This window comes from Archocentrus centrarchus, chromosome 5, assembly GCF_007364275.1.
Source record: "Archocentrus centrarchus isolate MPI-CPG fArcCen1 chromosome 5, fArcCen1, whole genome shotgun sequence".
Taxonomy (NCBI): Eukaryota; Metazoa; Chordata; class Actinopteri; order Cichliformes; family Cichlidae; genus Archocentrus; species Archocentrus centrarchus.
Window position 1 is genome coordinate 30286710 of NC_044350.1, and position 26662 is coordinate 30313371.

The 26662-nt window shown below is 36.7% G+C and overlaps 1 protein-coding gene across 4 annotated transcripts in view; it reads right to left on the bottom strand.

The window, feature by feature from the left end:
* The window catches only part of igsf21a (immunoglobin superfamily, member 21a), a 191724-nt gene that overhangs the window by 101833 nt on the left and 63229 nt on the right, over positions 1-26662 (bottom strand). For all 4 annotated transcript variants that reach the window (XM_030730367.1, XM_030730366.1, XM_030730364.1 and 1 more), the window contains one exon: positions 21895-22007. In XM_030730367.1, the coding sequence (XP_030586227.1) occupies positions 21895-22007 (113 nt within the window). The remainder of the gene's footprint in view (positions 1-21894; positions 22008-26662) is intronic.

The window sequence follows — 26662 nt, forward strand, 5'->3', positions numbered from 1 at the left end:
CTTTCCCCCATCCTATCTGTTTCTTTAAACCCTTTTTCCAAACATACAAAGTATCGATTTGATGAGCTCACATGAAACAAAGACATAGCTGTGGGTTTTCTGCATGTCAATGTGCCCACAGTCATTAAACAGGGAAGGTCAGTTCTCTTGGCATAGTACTGAATAAGGAACAACATCGGCATATTAGGGCCATTCTAGGGAAAATGGATTTTAAAAAAGAGAGGCAGGGAAGTGGATGCCCTCCCCCTCCAAAAAAACCCCACAAAAAACAGAGCAAAACAAAACAAAAAAAAATCACACACATCTAAAAAGGACCCACAGGTATTTATTTTTGTTAAATCTGATTGCACTGTATGATTTAATTAGTTAATCCACTGTAGGCATAATAATACAGAGGTTCTCAGTCATCCATGTCATGGAGTCTCTGGAGCTTGAACAAAGCCTTTCATATAGGAGGTGGAACATCTTCAAGAAACTGAAAGAAGTCCTGTTGCCCTTTTTCAAGCTGCAGAGAAAAATAAATAAGTTGTGGCGTCTGTAGCTGGCTAAAACCGATCCATCTTTGCACCCTGAAGCAGGGTTAACTCGACACAAATGAGCCAGTTTTTTATTTTTTAAATATAATTTAGTTTAAGCTTTATATTGTATTGCACATTTGTATGACTTTGCATTTGAATGACTTTAAAATCTCAAAGAATATCTTTTTGTAGTGAACTTCTGACTTTAAGCTTGTAAACTCTGAGTTTCTTCTACTTTTGTTTTGTTCTGTTTTTTCTTGTTTTCTATTTATTTCTATCTACAGTGGTCTTTATATACGGTGATATAAAACTGGCATGTTGACACTCTCAAAATGTTTCAAATATAAGGCTGCCAAGAAGACTTATGGAGGGATTGAGCATGTGTTTAAGCCACACTGATGGATCCAATCAGATGTCTTTATCTTTGGGGAAAAAAAAAATTAGTTCCAATAGAGATGTTTGCAAACTGCCACGAGTGCACTTTATCAAGGCATCACAGCTGCTTTACAATTTAGTTTATCTTTATGTCACTGTTCTCAGCTCATTTTATCAGAGAATTTGTTTGAAGTGCACATTCAGTGCATATTTCTGATAGTGGTAGAAAATGGCTTGCCTCAGTGATAGCTTAACTGCTTTGAAAAGATGCATTTAAAAAAAAAAAAAAACAGCGACAGATTTATCTAATGTCATAAATTATAACTGGTTTTTATGTATCCCTTCTTTTTATGTGCGCATTTGAACGGCGTAATTGAACCAGTAAACAACAAGACATCTTAAATACCTGAACTGCTACGGCAAGGCGCTCTGCATGTGAATCAATTTGTCACCGTGTAATTTTAAATCAAAATGATGTATTTATTTGCCTGAAGTGAGAGAAGGTGAGAGACACTTTACATGTTCAAACACGTTTATGCGCGTATTTGTTTTACTCAGTAACAATACAGAGGATGAAATGGCTGCAATTTAGCTCTTTGTCATTGTATTAATGAAAAAAACAAACTTCACAAGAGTTTAAAAAGTGTTCAACTCATTCATTTTACATGCAACTCAAAAAGCTACCACATTTTCCACTTGGTCATGGTAGTAAAGCCATCTGTAGTTTTTGTATATGATCTATCTTGTAGCAGAATACACAATGTAATCTAGAGCCTGGCCCACAGAGTCGACCATCTATGGAAGCTTATCTTTAAGACATTTACCGCTCTGTGAATGATTTACCGCTTGAGTGTACAGTACATGTCAGGATATCTACATCAGGGGTGCATCAAACAAGATTAGAACATGTAGTTTTTAAAGATTAGCGCTATGAAGCTATTCTCACAGATACCTAGCAATCTTCCTAGACTTAGTGTATGTAATCTAGGCACACCCTGAAGCACAGTGTGCGTAGATTACATCAGCGAGATTAAAAACAAAACAAAACAAGAAAATCTACCTAGTAATGTAAAACAGCTGATCAGATGTGCTGTGGTTATTGGCACGTTTCACTCTATATCAAAATTTTTTTGGAAGTTGGCTTCTCAAAGGTTAACAGATAATATGATGGGATCGGACATATTTATATCAAATTCAAACATATATAATCACAAAAGTGACAATAGTAACACAGAGACACATTGTTAGTAAAATTATAACACTGCCAGGTAATTTTGGCTATGATTTCTCTGCTCTTTGCACTTCTGTGAGTGTTCAGTCTGCTGTGACTAGGTCAACAGGGATTATCTTATGTAAGCTTTTTTGATAACAAATTAGGTTCATGCTAGAACAAAATGCAAATAACGTATATATGTTTGGCACACAGTGGTTTTTTTTGACAAAAAGGCAAATGAAGGGTTTAATTTTGCATAATGCTGCCTGGTTCAGAATATCTCGGTCATTAGCTTGTGTGTAAAAGGGTTTACCTCAACCATATACAATCCCAGCTGAGATGCAGCGCCTCCAAATGCAGCCCAGTATCACACCTTTCTCAATAATTATGAGGAAGACCATAGATGAAAGGGAGCTCTTGGACTTTCAGCATATTTCAAAGGCGATACTGCCAAAATTTAAAATAAAATACAATATGAAAGCTTTAGGTTGGCTAAGGATTAACTGTGACAATGGCACAATGCCCAAAATAGAGATTATAAAAGAAGAAAGCAGGATCGTTTGTGGTTGCACACGCAATTCATTATCTCAGTTACAATTGTAAAGGCATTTTCTTTAAATAACTTGTCTTTTTTTAATATGCACCTTGAGGTTGTTTTTGTCTTTTTTTTTTGTTCTCTTGCCTTTTTTCTTGTTATAATTTGTGTTTTTAGAGGATAGGCCGTCATAAGAGCCTTCCTATTCTATATGCATCATTGTGACTGTGACAAGTCCATTAACATGATAAAATGCATCAATTGGCAATGTTCTTATGAAAATAAAGAAAGCAAAGCTCAGAGGATGTATTGGCATTTAATGGTTTACATTTGATTGCTTGGGTAAATTAGTAAACTCTTCCTAGTTTTAATGTCAGGAAAACTCGAGAGATTTTGTCGTGGTGTTGTCTGAAATGCGAACTTCACTCTGTAGTCTATAATATATATCAGTTTAAAATATATAACTATGTTAATGTAAATGGAAAGCATAGTTGATATGAGGAAAAGCAGCTTTTGTTTCTGGCATTTACAGTGGCAGCAATCTAACGGTCTAGGACGTGTTAGTGCAGCTACACTGGTGCTGATTTTTTTTTTAAAGAAAGAAAAAAAGTTTCTATCTTAACTACAATGCGGAAAAATAATTTCACTGTATGGAATGTGAACCACGCTAATTACTAACGACTGTCATCCTTCTCTTGAATGCATTTTTTTTTTTTTTTTACCTTAATTATCAAAGCTTTTCATTTTAAGTATCCACTTTTGGAACATAACACAATATAATTCTGCCTTGAGGTTTAAGCAACAGCTAGATGAAGCAATCATCTAGTTACAATGGTGGAAAACCTTTGGATTAAAGTTACTTTGATGCCAGTGCAATGGCACTCCCCGATGGCAGCGATGCCACAAAAAAATGCTCAGAAGAGCTCGAGGAATCCAGCAAAGAGCTCAAGGTGTTGACCCGACTTCAGTCCAATTGAACACTGGAGAAATGGTTTGTTTCCACTTTGTTAGCCACAGGACCCAAAGGATTCCAATGTCCCAGTGCCAGACATCATCAGACCCCCCCTCAAATATCACAACTAAATGATTCCCATCAGATTGCTTCTATCTTGTTTGATGAGATGCTGTGCTTTTATCTCTTTTTGCTTCAAAACAGTGCAGGTTGGTGGTGGCAGCAAGTTTTCCTCTGATTCAGTCTGGTCTGTTTGATTGATTAACATTGCAAGGAGGTTTAAAAAGGCAAAAAGAAAAACAATATTTACCTCTTTCTATATATATCCATCCATCCAAACACCTATAGTGTTACAATCTATGGCAAAGCGGGCCTTTGAAGGCACAATATGTGAATGCATTTGTCAATACTTCATTTTGTTTAATGGGACAACTGACAAAACCCTTTGTCTCTGTGGCTGATCGATCAGGGCCCACCACACATGTGCTGTATCAGCAGGGGAGAGCATGAACACATAAATTACACAGATATCTCTGTTGGATTTTGATTGTAAATGGTTGGATAACATCAGGATAAAGGGGGGATTAAACAAAGTGTTCAATTTGTAAATTAGAGGGTACTGGAGCACAAAGTGTGTGACACAGGGTGATGACTGAGCCTGGCCCAAAGTTACTTGCCTCACTTTATAAAACACTAAAATGCTACTGACAAATACATTACTGCCCTGCATTATACAACTTTACAGTGCTGGAGTGTCTTAATGCATGATATACACCATTTTCTGCATATAAACTCCAGCCTTTTTTTGGCTAGTTTTTAAGTTTAAGGTCATATTATCTTGACTGATTATTACTGTATTTTATAACAAAGAAAGTGCTGATAACATTCTCCTAAGTCAAAGCATGGTAAAACTACAGCAAACACAAAAGCTGTAACTGTGTTCTTAGCATGTTTCACATGGACTCAAATGGATAAGCAATAATATATATATATATATATATATATATATATATATATATATATTTTTTTTTTTCTCTCTAACAGTAACTGGAGTTTAAAGTCTAGAAACCGATTATACTTTTCATCCTGGGCCGTTGGTCCAGTGTGACTAATGTTTCTTCTGTGAGTTGTGTTTGTAGGTTATGGATTAGGATATTATTTTTTTATTTTGTCATTATTTTCTGTTGAGTTATTTGTGTTAGTTCCTGTTTCCCTCATGTTGTCTTCCCCGTGGTCTTGTGTTCAGGTGTCTGTGTCATCCCTCCTGTGTTAAGTCTGTGTTGCTGTGTTTGCTCACTTCCTGTTTTATTTTGATGATCCTTTTGTCCTGTGTGCTTTATGTTTGGTTTTGCATCTCATGTCTCGTTAGTGTGTTCTGTCACATGTTCTCCCCAGATGTTTCCACTTCCCTCATTATCCCTTTGTTTTCCCTTGTTCCTCGTCGTGTCCTTGTCGTCATCGACTCCTCTGCTGTGTGTGTTGTACTCATAGTTCATGTTTAGTTCAGAGTTTAGTTTTGCGTACTGCTGGCACCTGACCAGCCCCACTTTATGTATAACGCTTGTCAATAAAGCTTAAGTCTAAATTTAGTTCTTGCTTCATGAGTCCTGCATTGGGGTCCTCTGACAGTATTACTGCATACTACAAAACAAACAAACAAAACTAAACCAACTTAAAAATAAAAAAATTAAGTTTTTGGACCAAATTTACAGAACTTTGAACAAAATCAAACCTTTCTTTGAATGACCAGCAGCCAGCACATGGATAAAATAAAGTTTTATGGATAGAAATGTAATAAATGATTGAATGAATAAATAACATTATGGCAAAAGGGAACAAAGGGGCCAGCATTAAACTGAGAACACAGAACAATATCATACAAATGTCCTTCTAAAAAATATTATGAACACCTTTACCATTTTATCAGTCTGCTTAAACTACTGAAAAGTTCGGACTAATGCTAATATGTTAAATAAAAGATTTCTGGTAGATGACAAAAGAGTTACAAAACAAAAGTCTTTAATCATCACTAAACAATCACAAAAAATTAATTTTATCTGTGAAGAAGGATTGAGTAAAACAAATTCAACAGCTAAAAAGAAACTGAAAAAAACTAGAGTCAACTGCTAACATCTCATGACATTAAAAAAAAAAAAAAAGCTCCACTTTCGACACTCTTTGAGGCTCCCTGATGATAACTGCCTTGAGAAGTGGCTGTCATGACTGGTGTGACTCACACCAAGTGCAAGAATGATGTCCTGCATGAATATCCTTTAGCCCCAGTGGGAGTGTGCTGTACCACTGTTGGGATGTCTTTGAATGTCTTGGACCTAGAGGTCAGCATCTCATTTTACACGGACAAAAATCTATTACAAAACCTATCTCTCCACCAGCATTAAACCCACAGGGGAAGAGGGGCTTTTCTCTAATTGTTTTTCCTTGGCTGGAGTTCTGGCCTGGTCATGAGTGAACCCAGTCCATTTTAAGCCTCTGATTGGTGATTGGGTCATTTAGTCCCATCATTTACACATTGCTACATAGTGTGTGGCATTAATCATAGTGTACTTTTTAAATTCTGGAAAGAGTATGCTTTTGGCACTGAAAGTGAAGGGTGCATTAATGGAATTTTATTGTTACAACAAATAAAGGCGCGCTGGCCATCCATTACCAACTGCAACCGAAACTCTACAGAAATGTGGATAAGAACTGGATTCCCCATTTTTGCAAACATTTAACAACCAATGTTTTAGTCAAATTAAATAGCAAATGTTGGTTGAAACACTGCAATCTAAACAGAGATGGTGAAAAATACATTTCCCCATCGCATTAGGAAGGACAAATGTGAACTGTAATCTCATTCTCAATTGCATTTTGGCATGCATTGGAATGCCATCAAATCTGAGTAGACTTAATATTATGTTTTACAATTATCATCCAAATAAGATACAGATTCTCAAGTAATACCTGGGGGTTTAAGCCTGCTTGTTGTGGTAAAAATGCCAGTGTGGAGAAAAAAAAACTCCACCTTAAAATTAATGACCAGAAACAAAATAATAAAAAATGTAAAAAGAGGAAGAATTGCTATGGTGAAATTATTACAATAAATGCTAGGTAACACTCATGTGTGAGGTATGAGGAAATCTCTTAACATGACTGATGTTCAGGACTATAAGTCTATACTGATCGAAGGCTACAGTACATTGCAGGAACATTTATCATTGTTAAAAGAGCTTAACAAATATAAGATCAAGGTGCATTTTCTTTGGTCTTCTCTTTATATGAAACTTTTTGAAACAGACAGATTCAAGCAGATCTGATGTCTCAGTGCTTCAAAGCTTTCTTTATTTAAACTTCCAACAAACCTTTGAAACAGAAAACAGAAATGGTATTGACGCTGCATTTTTCCACATTAACAATTTGATTGTCACCATTTCAGTTTAAATAAATGCAAACATTGTTTTTTTTTCATCCTCATGCATTCCCAAATTTCAACCATTTCTCTTCAATCATGCATAATATCCAGTGAGAATCTGCATGAGTGGGAATGCAATCACACTACATTATATTTCTCAGTGCAAAGGGCACCTCAATCCGCTCACCACGGAAAGTGCCACAAAGAGAATGGGAGCAAAGGAACCCCCCCCCCCCCCCAACACACACACACACACACACACACACACACACACACACACACACACACACACACACACACACACACACACACACACACACACACAGAGAATTTAATGATTGCTAAAACAAAACAAACAAACCTCTAATAAAAAGCTAGAAGTAATCAAAGTTGTTTTGCCATCTCAACTAACCAGATAACAATACATCTTAAAAAAAAAAAGAAAAGGCCAAAACAATGTGTGATGTATTCACACCTCTCTCTTTCTGTCTCTCTCTCTCTGGCATGCATGTGTCTGGCAGGTTATCACCCTTCTGGGGACTCTGGAGGTATGGTGTTCAACATGTGTTGCAGAGCACGCCGAATGACACACATCTGCTGTTCATTTCCTCCACTCACCTGTGCTCTTAAGGACAGCCTCTTCCACTCCACCTTTGCCAGATCTTTCAGCTGTAGTCACAATAACATCAGGCTCAGTTAGCTTCATGTTTCATTTAGCGTTCCTGTGCTTACCCTATCCTCTTGTCTCCTCTTCCATTGTTTTGTTGCTCGTGGCTCTTTTGGAAACCCTTTGTGTCTCTGTTAAACTAAATCAATTCAGATTTGGACTCAGATTATGGCTCTACCTGTTCTGGTTACTTTATGACACAACAGGATCAAAATAGTTTTTATGTTTTCACCAGCAGCTGTACAGGGCATCACGAGCTTTTTTAAAATTTTCCTAGAATACATTTTTGAAATTTTCTCATGATCTCTCAGTACAGATCATGGGAAAGTTATTTTAGTGGGAAAATTGTCTAACTAAAACTTTGTTCTGAAATAATAAGGCTTATAATTAGCTAACTAGCTTTTTGATAACCAATGGGAGTCAGTCTAAACCACCATTGACAAAAAGTGGTTCTGCTGAATAATCTACTGAACCACTACAGGCGTTCTATTAGGTGTGCTAATCTGAAGCCATACTTCTTTCAGGTAAAAATAAATAAATATACATAGAAACCAAGCATCAGAATGGGAAAGAAGGTGATTTCAATTACTTTGAATGTGGCATGGTTCTTGGTGCCAGATGGGTTGGTCTAAGTGCTTCAGAAACTGCTGATCTACTGGGCTTTTCCTATACAACCATCTCTTGGGTTTACAAATAATGGCCCAATAAATAAAAATTTAAAAATACATTTTTAAAAATCCAGTGAGCAAAAATGTCTTAATGCCAGAGGTCAGAGGAGAGCTGATAGGTAGGCAACAGTAACTCAAATAAAAATGTATTCACTCATTACAAGCTACAGGGTATGCAGAAGAACATACCTGAACATATAACATGTTGGACATTGAAGCAGATGGGCTACAGCAGCTGAAGAGATCACACTCTTGTCGGCTTAGAATAAGAGACTGAGGCTACAATTCACACAGGCTCACCAACATTGCACAATAGAAGATTGGAAAAATGTTGCCTGTCTAATGAGTCTTGATTTCTGCTGCAATACTTGAATAATAGGGTCAAAATTTGGTGTAAACAACTTGAAAGCATGGATCCATCCTGCTTTGCATCATCTGTCATCTGTTCAGGTTTCTGGTGGTGTGATGGTATGGGGGGGGGTCTTGTCACACTTTGGGCTCCTTAGTACCAACTGAGTAATGTTTAAATGTCACAGTCTGCCCAGCTTATGATGGCTGCTTCCAGGAGGATGATGCATCAGGATCATGTCACAAAGCTCAAATAATCTCAGCCTGGTGTCTTGAACATGACAATGAGTTCACTATACTCAGATTGCCTCCACACTCACCAGGTCTCAATTCAATAGAGCACCTTTGGGATATGGTTGAATGGGAGGCATACATCACGGATGTACATACGACAAATCAGCAGCAACTGCGTGATGCTATCATGTCAATATGGACCAAAATCTCTGAGCAATGTTTTCAGCACCTTGTTGAATCTTATAAAGTGACCGATGAGTGTATATATAGACAGGTTTGAATCTGATATGTGACCTAAAAATGAATATTTAATGCCAATATCAAAATTTAAAGCCAATTTACTATTTATAATGCTGAATTCCAAGATATTTGGCTTGCAGTACTACTGTAATACTGAGTAGTGATGCAGATTGTTAAAAAATTTCTATTGATGGCTAAAGAGAATAAGGTTACCACACATGATTTTTTTGGAGAAGGACGGTATGCCCCCAGGCCACTTTTTAAATGAGGTCAGTGCCTTTTTTGAAGGGATCAACAAAAAACTATCATCTAGAGAATAGCCTGATTATTTTGAGGAAGCGCAGTAAAAGAGAGCCTGCTGCAGCCCATACAGTATCATAATTGAAATTTTCTCTTGTGATAATAAAGCACAAGATAATACAAAAAGAAAATGCAGAAAATATTGAACAAAAAAAAATCATTTTTATTTATTTGAAGGAAGATCAAAGTTATTCATAATTGCTTGAATTCCAGGTAAGATTTCAGATTACACCTTTTTTAATCAATAACTAAAATGTCCTAATAGTCACAACAGATACTCTTTATTGTACATTTATAATTGGTTGTCCAATAAGTACAGTGGTGGCAAAGTCAGACTGTTTCTGTGCCAGTAACTTAATTCATGCTGAGATGGTGGGATAGTAACCTGAACAACCTGCAAGGTTTCCCAAACATACTTTCGGTGCGATCTCCAGGTATATTAAAGCCCTTCCAAGTATATCTAGTGATAATTTTTTTTCCATCTCTTCAAAAACAAACAAACGAAAAAAATAAATATTGAAAAGATGGGGTGATTGATTAATCACAATATTTTGTTTAGGCGGTATATATAAAACATTGCTCTAAAAACTACAATTAGAGTATTGCTATAAAAATGTATACATTTGAATGTAATGATGCCAAAAATTGTATGTATGACAGTTTTTCAGCTGCAGCACCTCTAAATCTAGTGACACTACCCAGCATTGATAGCAGATTTTAATGATTACTCTTATTTTTAACGTTAATAATTTGGGCATATGGTTTTTGATAAACAGAAAAGAATACTGCATGAAGATATACATTAAAATTTACAGTATTTACTTAAAGACACAAAACTGGGGCATTCATATATTTCCATATATTTTCATTTGGTGGGGTAAAATTGTATTAACCACACTCATATGTACATTTTGCTCCCCAAATAATGCATATTTTGCAGTGCCACAAAGAGAAAAAATTTATGTCTCTTTATTGTATTTAGAATTCAGTTAAGCAGCAGATGATGAAATACAGTTTTTCACGTTATTATTTAAGCAGTAGTCATTATTAAAGTCACAATACTTCTTGACTGAGCACATTTTCTCTGGCTTATGTGGAATAAAACACATTCTGTGGTTTTATGACGATTTATAATAGTAAGGCATTATAGGTGGGACATAATAAAAATAACTGCCCATAGTTATAATAATTAAGGAAAGTGTCAACTAGTGCTAACAGTGTGACTAAACACTGAATTTTCAATTATAATTTTGGATAACAAGAGACCTTCAGTACAAAGAGGAATCAGTTACAGGCATTGGCTACCCAGACAACACTGGAGGATGTGATTATCATTATGTTTTTTGTTTGTCTTTGGATATTTTCCTTCCTTTGGAAATACATTCTACCCAAATAAACAAATAAATAAATCACACACCAAATTGTTTTACTGCTTTCATGCCCCCCCCCCGGTGAGTTGTGCTGCAGCAAAATAGAAACCAGTGCTAAAATTCTACTGGCATGGAAATGACTTCCTCCTCTAAAGTAAATGTCACAAAGAGGCTCTGGGCTCTGATCCACTCCTAATCACTAAGTAATCACTTTCTTGTTTGATCCTTCTGTGATAGTTAAAAAAAAAGGATTTCTAAAATCTGGTATGATTTTGGTTGGGAGATTATGAGTTTTCAAGACATGTTGAAAATTTGAAGAGCTTCAGTAAGCCCTAAAGAGCCGTGGCTTTTGCAGTCTAAATTAAAATCTTACCATGTATGTCTATTGTTACTAAAATATAATGACAAAACAGTCTAAAATCTATCTCTCATCAACTGTTATGTTGTTTCTTTAAAAAAGTTTATTATTTTTACAGCATCTGCTCTATGCACACTGTTAGTTTTCCAACCAATATCAGACTAAAGCAATTAGCACAGATTTAATATCTCATGTGTGCATGACATACTGTATACTATACATCTCAAATACAACTGTATAACAGAATGTCATTAATTCTAATGTGATGACCTCAATTCAGTTTTTCAATTTTATTTATATCACACCAAATCAGAACAAACAGTCACTTCAAGGTGCTTTATATTGTAAAGTAAAGACCCTACAATAATTAAACCTCACAAGGTTAGGATTTAAAAAAAAATATATACAATCACTTATTGAATTTGCTGATTAATTAGATACAATGTATGCTTTTATACAGTACCAGTCAAATGTTTGGGTGTGTGTCCAAACTTTTGACTGGTACTGTATATACCTGGGGAGCTCTGGGAGATGGTAACAACAAGGCAGTATTATGCTCTCATTGCAGGGCTGAATCAAAAATCTCCTATTGTAATCTCTGTCAGTAGCAGCACAGGCTCTCTGACAGGCACAAGAATGATCAGTCTCTTTTGTTGCCATTAGCATTTGTGGATAACAAAAGGGAATCATCCTGTAGTTTGCTGACATGAAGTGTGTAATTATCATACCATGTATAACAGGCTGCTTATTTGCCCTAGTGACATCCTCAAAGGGGAAGGTTGCTGTGCAGTGATCCAGATCACCTTATCTCTCATTCCCCTGGGGGTACCACATTCGGCATGGAGCAGCAGGCTAATAAAGATGACAGAGGTTTGTACCACCGTTTAAAGAGGCAAAACTATTTTTTTTCTTCAACAGAGGAGTCAGCGCAACCATCTTTAAAGTAAAATGTAACACTGATGTCCTTTAACATAGGTCGGTTACTCTAAGAAAACCTTAAGCCTCGAGTCTTATCTCAATCAAAACAGTATACATAGAAAAAATAAAATTTGACTATTTTGCCTATAATAATAATTATAAAACACATCACATTTAAGATTTAATCTCTGTATAACTGTATTTACTTAAAGACACAAAACTGGAAAAAACAATGAACATATCAGGAACATAATAGCCCTAATTTGCATCTGGGAAAATGCTAAATAGTGTGTAAATGTGGTGTCAAGTAATTACTTGAGCTAGTGATTGGAAAATTTATTATTATTACACTGCATATGGCTCTAGTGGACCTACTCAAAATATAAACAGTTCTTTCAACAAAATAAACAGAATATGATATTTTTGTGTTTAAACAAATGTTAGTTAGAACCCAAGCACATAGCAAGATGGAGGCTGGGTAACACTCAGTCACTGTAATAATATTATACAGACAAGCAGTTTACAAAGAAAAGCAACAAAGTACTGCCGGGTAGGGAAAACTGACTAAATAACTCCTTGGGCATAAGCCCTATCAACAGACTTGAGAAACACCAAACAGTTGCCATGGTAAATCTACCTAAAAATATTTCACAGATGTAACAGGTAGACTCAAAAATAACTATCACAAGAGTGATACAGAGTAACCTGAATATTGGCTACATACAACATCAAATACCAGACAAATAGCCAGTTTACTATTATTTAGCAAATAGGTTAATTCTCCCAGGTGCAGAATTATCCTGCAGAGAGATTCAGTGGATGATGGAAGCGCTGTTATTTGCTCTCAAGGCCAGAGCCAGATCAGCACCATGGACAGGGGCCAGGAAAGCCCTTTGGCACGAACCTTAGATCAGCACCATGGCCAGAGGTTTTGATAGAGATCTGTACTACCCTTTGTTGATAAAGCTTATAATGCATGCAAAGACTTATGAATTTCTCAGTTCAGTGAAGCAAAACTAAGGACAAAGAAAAAAAAGTGTTAAAAAATATAGTTAGAAATATAAGAGATAAAAGAGACCTGACGCTTAAAGAGCCCGGGATAGAAATCTACAAGGTTATTTCCCCAATGCCAAAAATGGTGACTGGCCTTAACTCCTTAAAACAAATTAATGCTAATAAAGCTCAGAGCCGAGGTTCACGATAGGTTCAACTTTGTGGTATTAGGCAAACATCTATTCAATATCGTAGTAAAAGATGCAGGCAGATATGCTTTTTCTTTCTTACTTTTCTTGGCTAAGTATATCTATAACATGAATTAGAATGGCATTTGTTCAGTGTTCTGGCGGAATACACCAAACATTTTGAACATATTGTGACTCTACGGCATGCATTTAGATTGAGACTGGGTCCTTTTAGCCAAAAATAACAGCTCCAAAAACTCTCTCAAAAATGGGATATATGAAGGAAACAATTACAAGGATGAATACTGCTTGAATTTTCTTCAACAAATTTTGTGTGCACTGCCAATTTTCAAAGATTGCTTGTATGAATGCTAACTTAGACAGTCAGATAGATGGATAGAGAGCTAAAAAGACAGACAGAGAGCTCATAAATGGCTATACACTACAATGGATAACTGAGAAAGGAAGTTTTCTAACCTACACAATTACACTTGGGGATTAACCAGTTGGAAGTCAGACACCCAATAACCCCACAGGAGTGTGCTGTGCATACACACTCTGTGAGCTCTCTTCTGAACTCAGAGATTCCAGTTGCCCAGGCAACCCTGTCTTGAAGGTTTAAAACTCAGTTTTAACATATGATGCCTCCTGTGTCTCTTCTCAGTCAAGAAAGAGGATTATTGGCTAGAAAAACACTCTTTTTTAGTCAAGTAGCTGGTAAAATATATCCAACAGTAAACCCACTGACACACTGCCCTCAGGTAATGTGCTACCTATATTTCGTGCCTGAGTATGACAAGAGATAAGTCATTTGCATTTCTATTATATTTTGGTTTGACACTGTCAGCAGCTTTAATGGGATTTGTCAAATGCTGGCCACAAGTAAATCTGGAAAAGACTACCAGAAGCAGTGTAGGAGTTGGAGGTATTACAGTAAGTGCTCAGAGTCTGCGCACCAAGTGGTTTGCTATTAATTGTGAACATGTTTCTCGCTATGTGTTAAATTGTATAGTTGTAGCCCAGTCAGTACTTTTATTCCTGCAGAGCTAATTCTATATTCCTAAATATAAACATCACATTCCCCTCTAAGCAACGAAGCAAAGGCAGCTGGCCTATGTCCAAACACAGCTGGCAACACCACTGTAGACTTCTACAACGTTTCTGTGCTGTTAAGATAATGACAGTATGTCAAGATAGAAATCTAAGTTGGTACATATAAATGACTTTTACAATAAAAAAAGATAATTAAATAATTAAAAAAAATAAGTACACACTTGTAGTCACGCTTTTTACAGTCTTTTTTTTAATCTTTCAGAGAGTGGGGACCGGCATTGGCATACTGAAGACCGCTCAATGTAACCATAGCAACGGATCTCTTTATCTAAAAAAATAGTCCCATTGTTATGTATTTTGTTTAGCACTCTAAAATGTGAATACATTTTACTCAAATAAAATGGTACATGGCATAACAGAAATGACTTCAGACAGCCTCGTGCTTGACAAACGCTGAAAGATTCTACATGGAATATTGGCACGAGTTATGACTAAACTTTGTCCCTTGATCCTGAACTACTGAACTTAACTTTAAACGTAAGTTTTGCTATAATAAAATGTCACTGCTTCCTATCTTGGCACTAACAAAAAAGCCTTTGTCGGGACAGAACACTGGCTAAAGCTTGACATTGTTTCACAAAATAACAAACAAAAAAAAAAATTCACCTTTTTTTTGACAAAAATAATTGTCTTCCTTTTCTTTAACTTTGTGACAAAAGTTCAAACAACTTCCCCTAAATTAAAACTACTGCATTGGCTTAAAGCCCCTGTTGTCACTTGAACCCTGACCTTGGTAAACAGTAGCTATAGTTGCAGCACTTAAGAAATACAGCATAATCTTTATTTTGTAAAATTTGTTCTCATTTACAAGGAAATAGAGTGTAAATCTAGGTTTGCTTAAGGGCATACAGTGGCTACCTTGGAGGTGACAAAGTAATGCCTGGTGCCTTCAGGTAGATCCACCCAATGTACCTCACTTCTGGCTTAAAAAGAAACACCAAACAATTGGCCAAAAAATTGAGGCTTTGAAACAGTAGTCCCTAATTAAATGGTTAATATGATTGTGGCTGCATTTACGTCTCTGGTGGAGTCATTGGTTAAATATTTTGCTCATTTTACAGTTACATCTAAAAGTCATAAGTTGAGTAAAGAAGCTTTCAGGTATGTCCTTGCAATGCTTTTTGCCTGGATCGAATTTATACTTGTAGATTTGTTTGTGTGTTCTACCACCAAAACAGAACATGCTGATGCATTACTTAATCTTGATAGTTTGAAAGGTGCCTGAGAGGTCAGTGTGTTTGTTCCCATAAAAAGAAACTGAGTTTAACCCAACAAACTGACAGTTACTACAAAGGAAAAGTCCTGTTTCCTTATGCTCCTGAAATGATGAGCTACAACATAAGCAGTCTGCTCTGGAACAGTTGTAATTTTAATAAGTATTCAAACAAACTGAATCAACTGCAATAGTTAACAATTTTCAGTTTGGATATCAGTTGCATCCTAATATATGTGCATACAAAATCAATGCTGCTCAATTATTACAATGCTGTAATGTGTTGTAGCATAGGCTGAAAAAAAAAACAAACTAATGACTTGTGATGGTCTGACTCAAATCTGTGGTGGCAGATGGCTTAATTAAAATTTGACAAGTGTTCAGTGGTCGTTAGCTGATGATTGAAATTTACAAATGTCTTTGCTTATCGTCCTTTCTAGACATTGTAAACTCGTGATGTGCTAGGGCTCACACAAACACCAAAACACACACACTGGAAAAAAAAAAAGTCCACCTTCACATGTTCTTTTACTTCCAAAGTAATTTTAATTAAATGACAACATACCCACCAAAACCTTTTTCTAGAATGGCATATATTAGACCTGCTTCAGCTACAGTCATGGGCCTAACATCTCTATGATAGCCCTGGGACAGATATTTGGACCCTTACCACCAAGTCATACGTGATCTCTCTCTCTCTCTCTTTCTCTCCCCCACTCTTACACACACACACACACACACACGCACACACATGTGTGCACTGACAGGTCAGTGGTAAATTAGGAAGCATCTTAGGGAAGATACTTGTGATGGTGAGAGAGAAGTTCCCAGAAGAGTTATGTCAAGGAGCGGGGAGAATTGTGTAATGGGTAGAATGAGGGGTGGGTGGACAGCAGGATAGAGACAGGTGATCCAGCTAGTAAAATTAAACAAAGTACAGAGGAGCACTCAGAAGGCAGGCGCAACTTGCTCTGCTACCATTACCATGGTGCCCACTGGGAGATGTCCCATATGTACAGTATGTATTCATTAAAATGACATAAATTAGAGCAATTGCAGCATTAGATGAGCCTGCAGAATTGTGCCAGAGCTCAACTCTGCACATCCATGCTGAATTTCTTCTCCCAAAGAGAGGGCCCATCCATCATTACTATTACGTATGCTGCTAAAGTATAAAAGACAGCTTGGTGGTATTACATATCCTTAGTTTTTAATCTGTGGCCTGCCAGCATTCACTACTCACTAAAAAACATTCATGTGGCCTGTAGTGCATTATCACAGACACTTGAGAGGCTTTCATTTATTTGCTCTTGAAGCATTAGCTGCAGGGCTATACAGCATCCATTACCGAAGACTGGTCTCACTCTCTTGCATTCACTCCCTGTCTCTGTCTGTCATCTTGAGTAAACTAAAATGAGAGTATTATAAGGGATTCTATCCATAAACGATCATTATTAAAGATTAAGTGTGGGAGGCTGACAAAGAGGAGGGGGTGAAAATGTTTTATTTAGCTTTTTTTGATGATTGCAGGAACAAAAACAACTTTAGTCTTTTTTTTTAACATCTAAGTTCTTCATGTCTACTCGTCTGCATGTTTTTAATGATGCATCAGAAAATCTACGCGTCCACACAACATGCATAATTAGGCAGATTTTGCAGACTGTACTGTAGAAAAAATAGCTCAGTGTGGGGAATATGTCATTTTTAGAATTATTAGGCACCACTAATAATAATATATGTAGAGAAATGGGTATGATTATGGGGAAGTATGGCACTAATCAGCTTTATTATGCATAACCAGTTAACCCAATGTCCTGAGACATAGTCTAAAAACAGAAGTTAGCCTAATAGATATAATAGTTTTTTTTTATCATGAGTAACTGAAATATTAAAAGCAGCTTTAAGAGAAAACTTAACTTGAAATGAGGTAACAAGGCATCTGGTACAAGTTAGGAACTGCGCAGTAAATATAGAAAAACAAAGGTAATGTCATTATTTAATATATCAAACATTTATTCTTAATACTACAACAATAAAAACAAAATAACTGAGATGATAAATGAATGACTGACATCAGAACTTGACAAAAAAAGTAACATACACTATGTTGCCAAAAATTAATTAAAATTAATCCATCCAAATCACTGAATTCAGGTGTTTCAATCCAATGAGGTTATGGTGTGGGGGTGTTCTCCAGGAGTTGTGCTCGGCCCCTTAGTTCCAATGAAAGGAACTTTTCATGCTTCAGCATATAAAGACATTTGGGACAATTTCATGCTCCCATCTTTGTAGAAACAGTTTGGGGATGGCCCCTTCCTGTTCCAACATGACTGCACACCAGTGCACAAAGCAGGTCCATAAAGACATGGATGAGCGAGTTTGGTGTGGAAGAACTTTACTGGCCTGCACAGAGTCCTGACCTCAGCCCGACAGAACACCTTTAGGATGAATTAGAGCGGAGACTGTGATCCAGGACTTCTTGTCCAACATCAGTGTCTGACCTCACAAATGTGCTTCTGGAAGAATGGGCAAAAATTCCCATAAACACTCCTAAACCTTGTGGAAAGTCTCCCCAGAAGAGTTGAAGCTTTTAATAGCTGCAAAGGGTGGGCTGACAGCATCTTAAACCCTGTGGATTAAGAATTGGATGTCACTCAAGTTCGTATGCTTGTGACGACAGACGACCAAATATAGTGTATGTATATATGTATATATATATATCACATAGCAGGAGATAAATGCAGTGGGGAATTTGGAACTGAATTCAAACAAAGGTCATTTAAAGTTTACCCCTTTGTTGTGCTTGAATGTAATCCTTTATAGAGCTACCATAATGTCCCATCTTCTGGCTTACCTGCATACTTTTTTGGTTTGGGGGCCTGCTTCAACAAGGTCATTTATATTAGGGAGGGTGGCAATGCATTGGCCTTGCATTAAAAGGTCTTTGTGTTCTTCTTTTGAACAGCAAGGGGTCCTGGATTCAACTCAAGGCAAGCCCCCTGCTATCCAAAAAAGGAAGGAAAAAAAAGCTATGCTAATTGGACCCGAGATACTTATTTCCTAATTTCAAGAGTTTCACTTCCGGGTTTAAAAATGTGTTAACATTCAAATGTGGCACGATATTTGGATGCAAACTATAATGTGATATTTAGAATCCCCATGTCATAGTATCATTTCCTAAATGCTGCCAATACAAACGAAGGTGGTAGAATTTTACGCTTAATTTTAAAGATAAAAGACATTTTATGGAAGTTTGACCTTAAAGAAGAGGTCAGAGGTCAAATGTGACAAGCTATTTTAAATCTTTATACACTTATAAGAATCATAGTTTCAATGTTATAAGGCTTTTTGTCAGTTTTGGTCCAATAAATCATTATGTTCACTTTGAAGACCTTGGTGGATATAAGCCAAATTTTAATGGACTGTTAACATGACTCCACTCTACAGCCCTACAAAGTTTTATCAAAATTCATTCAAAACTTTTCAAGCTACTGTGTTTAAAGACAGAATGACACACACGCACGCACGCAAACGCTGCCAAAAAAACATGACCTCTTTGGTGGAGGTAAAAAAAATATTAAATGGATGATAATGGACAGGATGTACTGCCGTTTAAAAATGTTCTCCAACTTGAAAGAATTCATGTCACCATAAATGAACTCGTTCATGATTAGGAGATAAAAGAAAATACAATATAGGTTTATATAAAAGAAACCATGTGGGACATAAAAATCATATCCATTTCTTTTATCTTGGCAGTGCTGTATGTACTGTAGAGAATTCAAGTTAGTGTGCCTTGAAAGGTTCTCTAAAATAATCAGGTTTATCTTTAACACTAATAAGACTAATTCTGACTGCAGTCTGGCAGCGTTATGCTGAAAAAAAAAAAAATCCTCAAACCGAATATAAACAAATACAAATAAGCCATTTTCAGCTGCTCCATTGTCACAAAAGGGTCACCACAGCCTGTAGCTCTACATATTTGAGTTGGTAGGTTTTTACACCTGACGCTCTTCCTGACACAACTAACAAGGGATTTCTGTCTCCTCCTGGGATCAAACCGGGGAGCTTTCAGTTGTTAGACAGATGCGTAAACCACTACACTGTGGAGCCACTTCACAAACGACCATCAGAGAAATATTCCACTTATTCATGATGCCGCATGATTGGCTGAGCTTTGATTGAGTATTCTCAAGGTGAGTATCAACCCCGATTTCATTTGAACAGGAGGTAAAATGGGAAGTCAACAGTATTTAGTCAAATAAAAGGCAGAGATTAAAGAAACTTTGGCAGCCAAGTGGGTAATTGATTTATAATTTATCAACGTTTGTGCTGAACAGTGGCCTCCGGAGAGAGGAGGTTGATTTCTGCTACAACCTCTTTGGTTTCCCCATGAGAACACTTAATATGGGCAGCTCTTTTTTTTTCTGAGTGGTTATTTAAAGTACAGCTATCAATAGACACTGCAAATATCTGAAGGAATGTAAGCAAAACAATGCTCTCCAAATTCTGCTTGATTAAATGAAATTGTCACAGCAATGAAAGTGATCTATGGTAGTAAGGCGAATGTGTAAAGTGCCATAAATCTCTTTTTGTCCTACCTTGAAAGGTCAGCATTTGCTAAGATGAGCCCAAAGATATTGTCTTATTTCACAATAATAAAAGTGAGAAAGCAGACGCTACTCTAAAGGCAGACTTCCTGCCTAAGCAATAAACTTGCTCATTAATGAATAGTGTTGGGGGGGGGTGAAACCAAGGTGAACATCACTACAGTGCTGTACATTAACAACTATCAAATACATACAGAATAACCTCATAGGGAGTGCATACCTCACTACCAGGATGGGGTTTATTTCTATTTTTATTTGTACAAATTCAAGTTTATATTCTGAATTACCAGTTTATTTGTTTATTTGATTATTTAAACAGTAGCAGAACTGGACCTGGAGTACTGATTGTGTCATTTAGGAGGATTTTTAAATTTTCCTTTCCATACTATATTGAAATGCATCGCCTCTACCACATAATTCATGTTGCTCACTTACTAATTTAATTTGAAGGTTACATCAGCAATTCTTGTAAAGATAGTTGGAGAAATTCCAAGACAAAATTTAAAAATAAAATACAGAAAAAAAATGATGCATTATATGTTGAAATGTCCTGACATTTAGCTAAATACTGCTTTTGCTTAAGAAATGCTGTATACACATAATTTCCTTTAATCAGTACAACAGCTTTATAGATAGCATCATTAATTTTCAGACTTTTTGCTCACAAGAACACATCTTTTACATACTTGTACATTTCATGCAATGCTGTGTCCTGGAAATAATGTTTATTCACTGCTGATGAGTGGCCTAAGCTTTATGTGAAAAGTCAAAGTTGAAGCCTCCTTAAAGCAACATCTGCTTCGAACAAAGTGAAGGAAGAAATGCACATACAACAATAATGGCACCTGGCAAATTACCCTTGCATTTGTTTTGTAAACAGATGAGTCGTTAAAGTGCATCACAGACACCATGAATGAAACAGTGCAGCCCAATAATGCATTTTACTGAAGACCCTCAAGCTAGATTGATAAAATTTCAGGGTCTGCAATTTGTCTGTGCTACATTATACAAATCCAATCAGCAGAAAACTCATTAATGTAAAAAGTTGGATACTTTTACAAAGCAAATCTGTATAGCTCTTAAGAATTATGGAGAGTTTGGCTTAAAGAAAAATGGTCAGGCAGGAATGTGATGGCAGCAGCTGCTACTGCTTTCCATTTTAAGTGCTTATCAGTGACTCACTTGAAGTGAGACAAATTTCTTCTCTCTCAACTGTAACATTTTCCAGATTTGTTTTACTTCAATACAGAACTTTAAAACATATAAACCACTATATTGGACACACCAGGTTTTTGTTTTTTTCTCCTTCAACAGCTACCTAATTATAAGCAGCACTTAGGCAGTGTTTCACACCAACTGGGATTTTAATAACTGTTGAGTCGCCAGCTGTGAACTATTAAGAAATGATGGTGATGACCACCAGATTGAGAAATCAAATTCCCAAGCAACATCCAGTGATGCCTCCCATGCAGCTGGCTCAAATCATAGCTTGTTTTCTAACAACTGCAGTTTGACAGCACACGGTTGCTCGAACACAGCCATAAAACCTGTGATATGACTATTGGCATTGACCGCCTTCAAATGACAAATGGCTAGAAATAACACAAATGAATGCTCTAGAAAGCAACTTGTGCTTAATGGCTTTGAAACCGTAGAAAGGTTTACTCACCCTGTACCAAACAATCTCACGCAGCCTGCCATCGGTTTTGAAGTTACACTTGAGAGTAACAGTCTCACCAACAACAACAGGAGGCAGGGGCTCTATGGTAACTGTCAAATACCCTGAAAAAAGAGGATGGAGAAAAAAAAAGTTTTATTACAGTAACAGACAATAACAACACCTTCCTGAAACAGTCTATAATTTAGTGGCATTTCTTTTCTTTTCCCATTAGAAAAGAAATACCAGTAGTCTAAAAATAATAGATTCACTTTGAGAAAGCGCCATGATTTATCCTATACAGAACAAAGAGCACACTTCATTGGTAGTTACATAAGTTACATATTTCTTCATCTGGTTTAGGGATTAAACCAAAAAGATGAGCTGCAGTGCAACATTTTTAGAACTTCTTGCCACACAGCAGATATGACATGAAGCTGTGTATTTGATTCTCACATTACTATTTTCATTGGATTTATCCAGCACATTTTGTTGCGCAGTGTTTTAAGTCGTTTGCCCTTGAATAAACATCTTCCTTCAATCTCCGAGAGAAGCAAAGACATTTTAGCAGCATCATGACAATGAATAATTTCTCATTCATAGTCAGTAAAGAACATGATGAAAAATGTCAGAGACAAGATGTTGAAAATATATTGAATGGGCAAGGCTGCCATTGTGTCTGACAGGGCAGCTGAATTATAATCCGTATATAATAACAATTCTTTCTTACACTTCAAAATCACAGAATATACTATCTAATTTCTGTTGAGCAGTGCAGACCCTGAAGCTGCCCAAATGTATTATAATTGAAGATTTAATTAAACCTGCTGTGATAAAAAAAAAAAAGTCAACAACATACAATAAAAAAAAAACTACGTACACATTCACTCATTTGTGAACACAGCAAACACAAAGGAGAAAAAATGTGAAAAAGTAACTGCTGAATACAAGGTCAAACTTTTCAGAGATCAATGCTTTATTGTGCCTGATCATCAGCCCTTTGCACAAGAAAAAAAAAATCACACAGACCTGCAGTTTCACTATACGGGACACACACACACACACACACACACACACACACACACACACACACACACACACACACACACAGTGGATGATAACAGAACAGCGCATCAGCATAAGCATGAGATTATATCTCCCAAATAAAAATGGAGTGTTACAAAGGCAATTACCTGCTGATAATGAGAAGACCTGAGGAAAAAAATTCATCCAAAAACTGGAAGGGGGGGGGTCCTAAAAAAGAAGGGGCGGGGTATCTGAGTCCGAACATCTATGATATCTACCTAAAATTTTAAAAGATATTGTAATTCTTAATTATTAGCAATGATCTCTCTCTATCTGGCAGAATGAAGCAGTGTGTAGGCTCATTTCCAGTGACACACAAGCAACCCTCTGTTCAACATATTACCAGTTTCAGCACATTTGGTATTTAATGAGGGAATTATATCTCGGAAAACAGATGGATATGAAAGTGAAAATATAAAACGTGATACAGTGGCACCCAATCGCTATTATTTATGTATAATATTGATATAATGGCATAGCTAACAGAACATTAAGCATATCAGTGGTTCACAGAATTTCACATGTGATCACTGCAAAAAATGGACAACTGCACAGAGGTGTACAATGAATATTGCGCTATAGACACATAATTATAGTTTCAAAAAGCACTTTTTCAGTTTCTGTGCTAAGGAAAATGTTGATCAGAGGCACAATGTCTTTGCACTGTCCATCTCACTGACTTGAATTTTTAAGGACAGGACATCTAAGTTTGCTCATGGTCTCATGCAAAGAATGTAATTTTGTCATACCGGGCAAAATGGTGATTTACTCAACTCAACTTTTATTGTCAATTGCTGCCAAATGTACAAGACAGGTGGAGAACTGAAATGATGTTTCCCTTGACCCACGGTGTGCAGAGAGAGTGTTCAATATACAATATGCACTATTTCTTCTTCATTCACCTCTTTTTACTCATGTTATACACAACTCTGCATTTAATGGGGTGGCTGTAGATCAGGAGGTCACCTACTAATCGGAAGCAGGTCACGATTATCAGGTCACCTACTAATCGGAAGGTTGGTGGTTCAATCCCTGGCTGCTCCAGTCTGTGTGGCAAAGTATCCCTGGGCAAGATACTGAACCCCTGGTTGCTCTCCGATGCAACCGCCGGAGTATGAATATGTGTGAATGTTAGACAGAAATCCCTTAGCCACAGAATGACATGCTTATGTGAGTGGGTGAATGAGACATGTTGTATAAAGACAAAAAAAACAGTCCATTTAATAATTAGCTATTATTAATCTCTGGCTCTCTTCCACAGCATGTCTTTTGTCCTGTCTCCCTCCCCTAAACCACAACTGGTCGTGACACATGACTGCCCCTCCCTGAGCCTGGTTCTGCCGGAGGTTTCTTCCTGTTAAAAGGGAGTTTTTCCTTCCCACTGTCACCAAGTGCTTGGTCATAGATGGTTGTTTTGATTGTTGGGTTTTTTTCTGTAATTATTGTAGGGTCTTTACCTTACAATGCAAAGCCGATTGAGGCAACAGTTTGTTGTGATTTGGCACTCTGTAAATAAAACTGAATTGAATACACACTTTACCTATATAAGTGAAATTCAATAGCACAAGTTATTACACTGGAGCACCAGCATATAAAACCAAAACATCTGATAAACATTGGTTTATCATCTGTCAGAAAGCTTGCGTACACTACAGCCAAAAAAAAAAAAAAAAAAAAAAAAAAAAAAATATATATATATATATAAAACCTGCAACAACCATAGCAATGATTAGCAACACTAGCATTATAAAACACTGAATGGCCATAATATATTACAATAGGCCAAATGATTTTTGACCCACCATTGTGATAAGAGTCTTTACTGCTGTTTTGCTGCTTTCCTCTGGTTTACACACAAGCTGAAAAAAGCAGAGGAGAGCAGCTCATATTGAGCTGAAATTAAACAAGTACATATGAAAATAAATAAATTCCCTTTTTACGTAGCATCCTCTCTTCTTTTAACAACAGTTCGTAACCATCTGGGAACACGTTTCTGGACATTTTGAATGGGAATGTTGTCCTATTCTTGTCTGATGAGGATTCTATCTGCTCACCAGTCCTGGGTCTTCTTTGTTGTACTGTTGTATTCATGATGCAACAGTTTCCAGGCCAGTTCAGCACCTGTCCTCTTCTACTATGAAGCTACACTGTTGTAATAGCTACAGTATATCGTTTAGATATACTGTCTTTGATGAAAAATGCAAAGCCTTGCTGAAAAAGACATCCTGGCTGGTGCAGTTCCAGATGTGCAATTCAGCCGCTCCATGGGCACTACAGCACCACCATGCCATCAGAAATGCAGGTTTTTGACCTGAGTGCTGATAACAAGCCAGATGGGCCCTCTCCTTTTTAGTGGAGGATGGGAGAGACTGATAAACCTATCCCAAAAACAATTATTTCAAAGTATTGTTGCTAAAAGTGTTAAATTTGCTACAAGCTGTTTAAACATGGGGTGTACTTAGTTTTTCACAGGACTCTGTGCAGTCCAGTTCTATTTCATGTGACTGTAGTTGCAGTATGAATGACCTAAGTTTATTACTCACAGTTTACATGATAATCTCTCCAGTGTTCCTTTGTCTAAAACTGCACTGCATTTCACTGCTGCCCCAAAAAGGATAATGGCTTGAAACACTGTCTTGAACAAAGATATTTTGGATATCAGGAATGCATTAATTTACATAAGTAAATTACATGTAATAAGTAAAAGTACACAAAACTGTCAGAAATATAGCACACTAAAGAAATGTAAGATGGGTCTTGGGTATCTGCATTGGTAGACTCAGCTTGTCTCGCGTGTCACTGCACCTAGATATGCTTATTAAAGAATCTTAATTTAATCAGCAGGCTGAAGAGATCTTCTCTCTAGAGTCAAATTGAATGGATAAACCTTTTCAGGGACTGCATGTCATTAACACAGAGCTGATGCTCTTACGGAAAATCCTCACCACTTACTATGAACGCACAAGAAGAGTCGCCCAGCCTGTCTCTGTGAGTTTTCTAGTGAGGTGGTGTAAATGCATATTACAAGAAAAAAAAAGTGCTCCTGTGGAATACAGTGTTACTCATTCACCAGGAGACAAGCATGTGTGTCTTGCCTTCAGTAATGGACATATTTAGTTATAAGTGGTAAATGGTGGTCCTCTTTTGTGGTTGCAGGGATTAATTGTGAACAATTCACTGACTATGTGGCACAGAAAAAAAAAAGTAGCATAGCCACTGACATAAAAATGCTCCAAAGCATATGGAGAGGGATGAGGAAATTTTAAAAGAGCAAATTACATGGGTTATGCACTCATACCAGAGATGTTCACATTTCATATAATCCCTGTGAGAAGCTGGAGCAGTTTCAGTCAGAACATACCAAGACATGAGGGCATAATTCCCATGCAATTAAATAACCACTGAATGCCATCCAAATGACTTCATAAATTAAACACATTTTATTTACCCATTCTCACTTCAAAGTGTTCCAACAAAGCGACATCCCTTGTTGTGATTGATGCCGTGGTTAAAGCACAGACTAATATGGGAAAAATTCACACAGCAAAAACTCTAATGTGTTAATTCATTCTGAGCATAAACACCCACACTGGGCACATTTATTATTATTATTTTTAAATTAATTAAAATTGTCTTTAATGAACAATCACCCATTAGATAAATTCAACACTTGTGATCGTTTAGACAGCTGTCT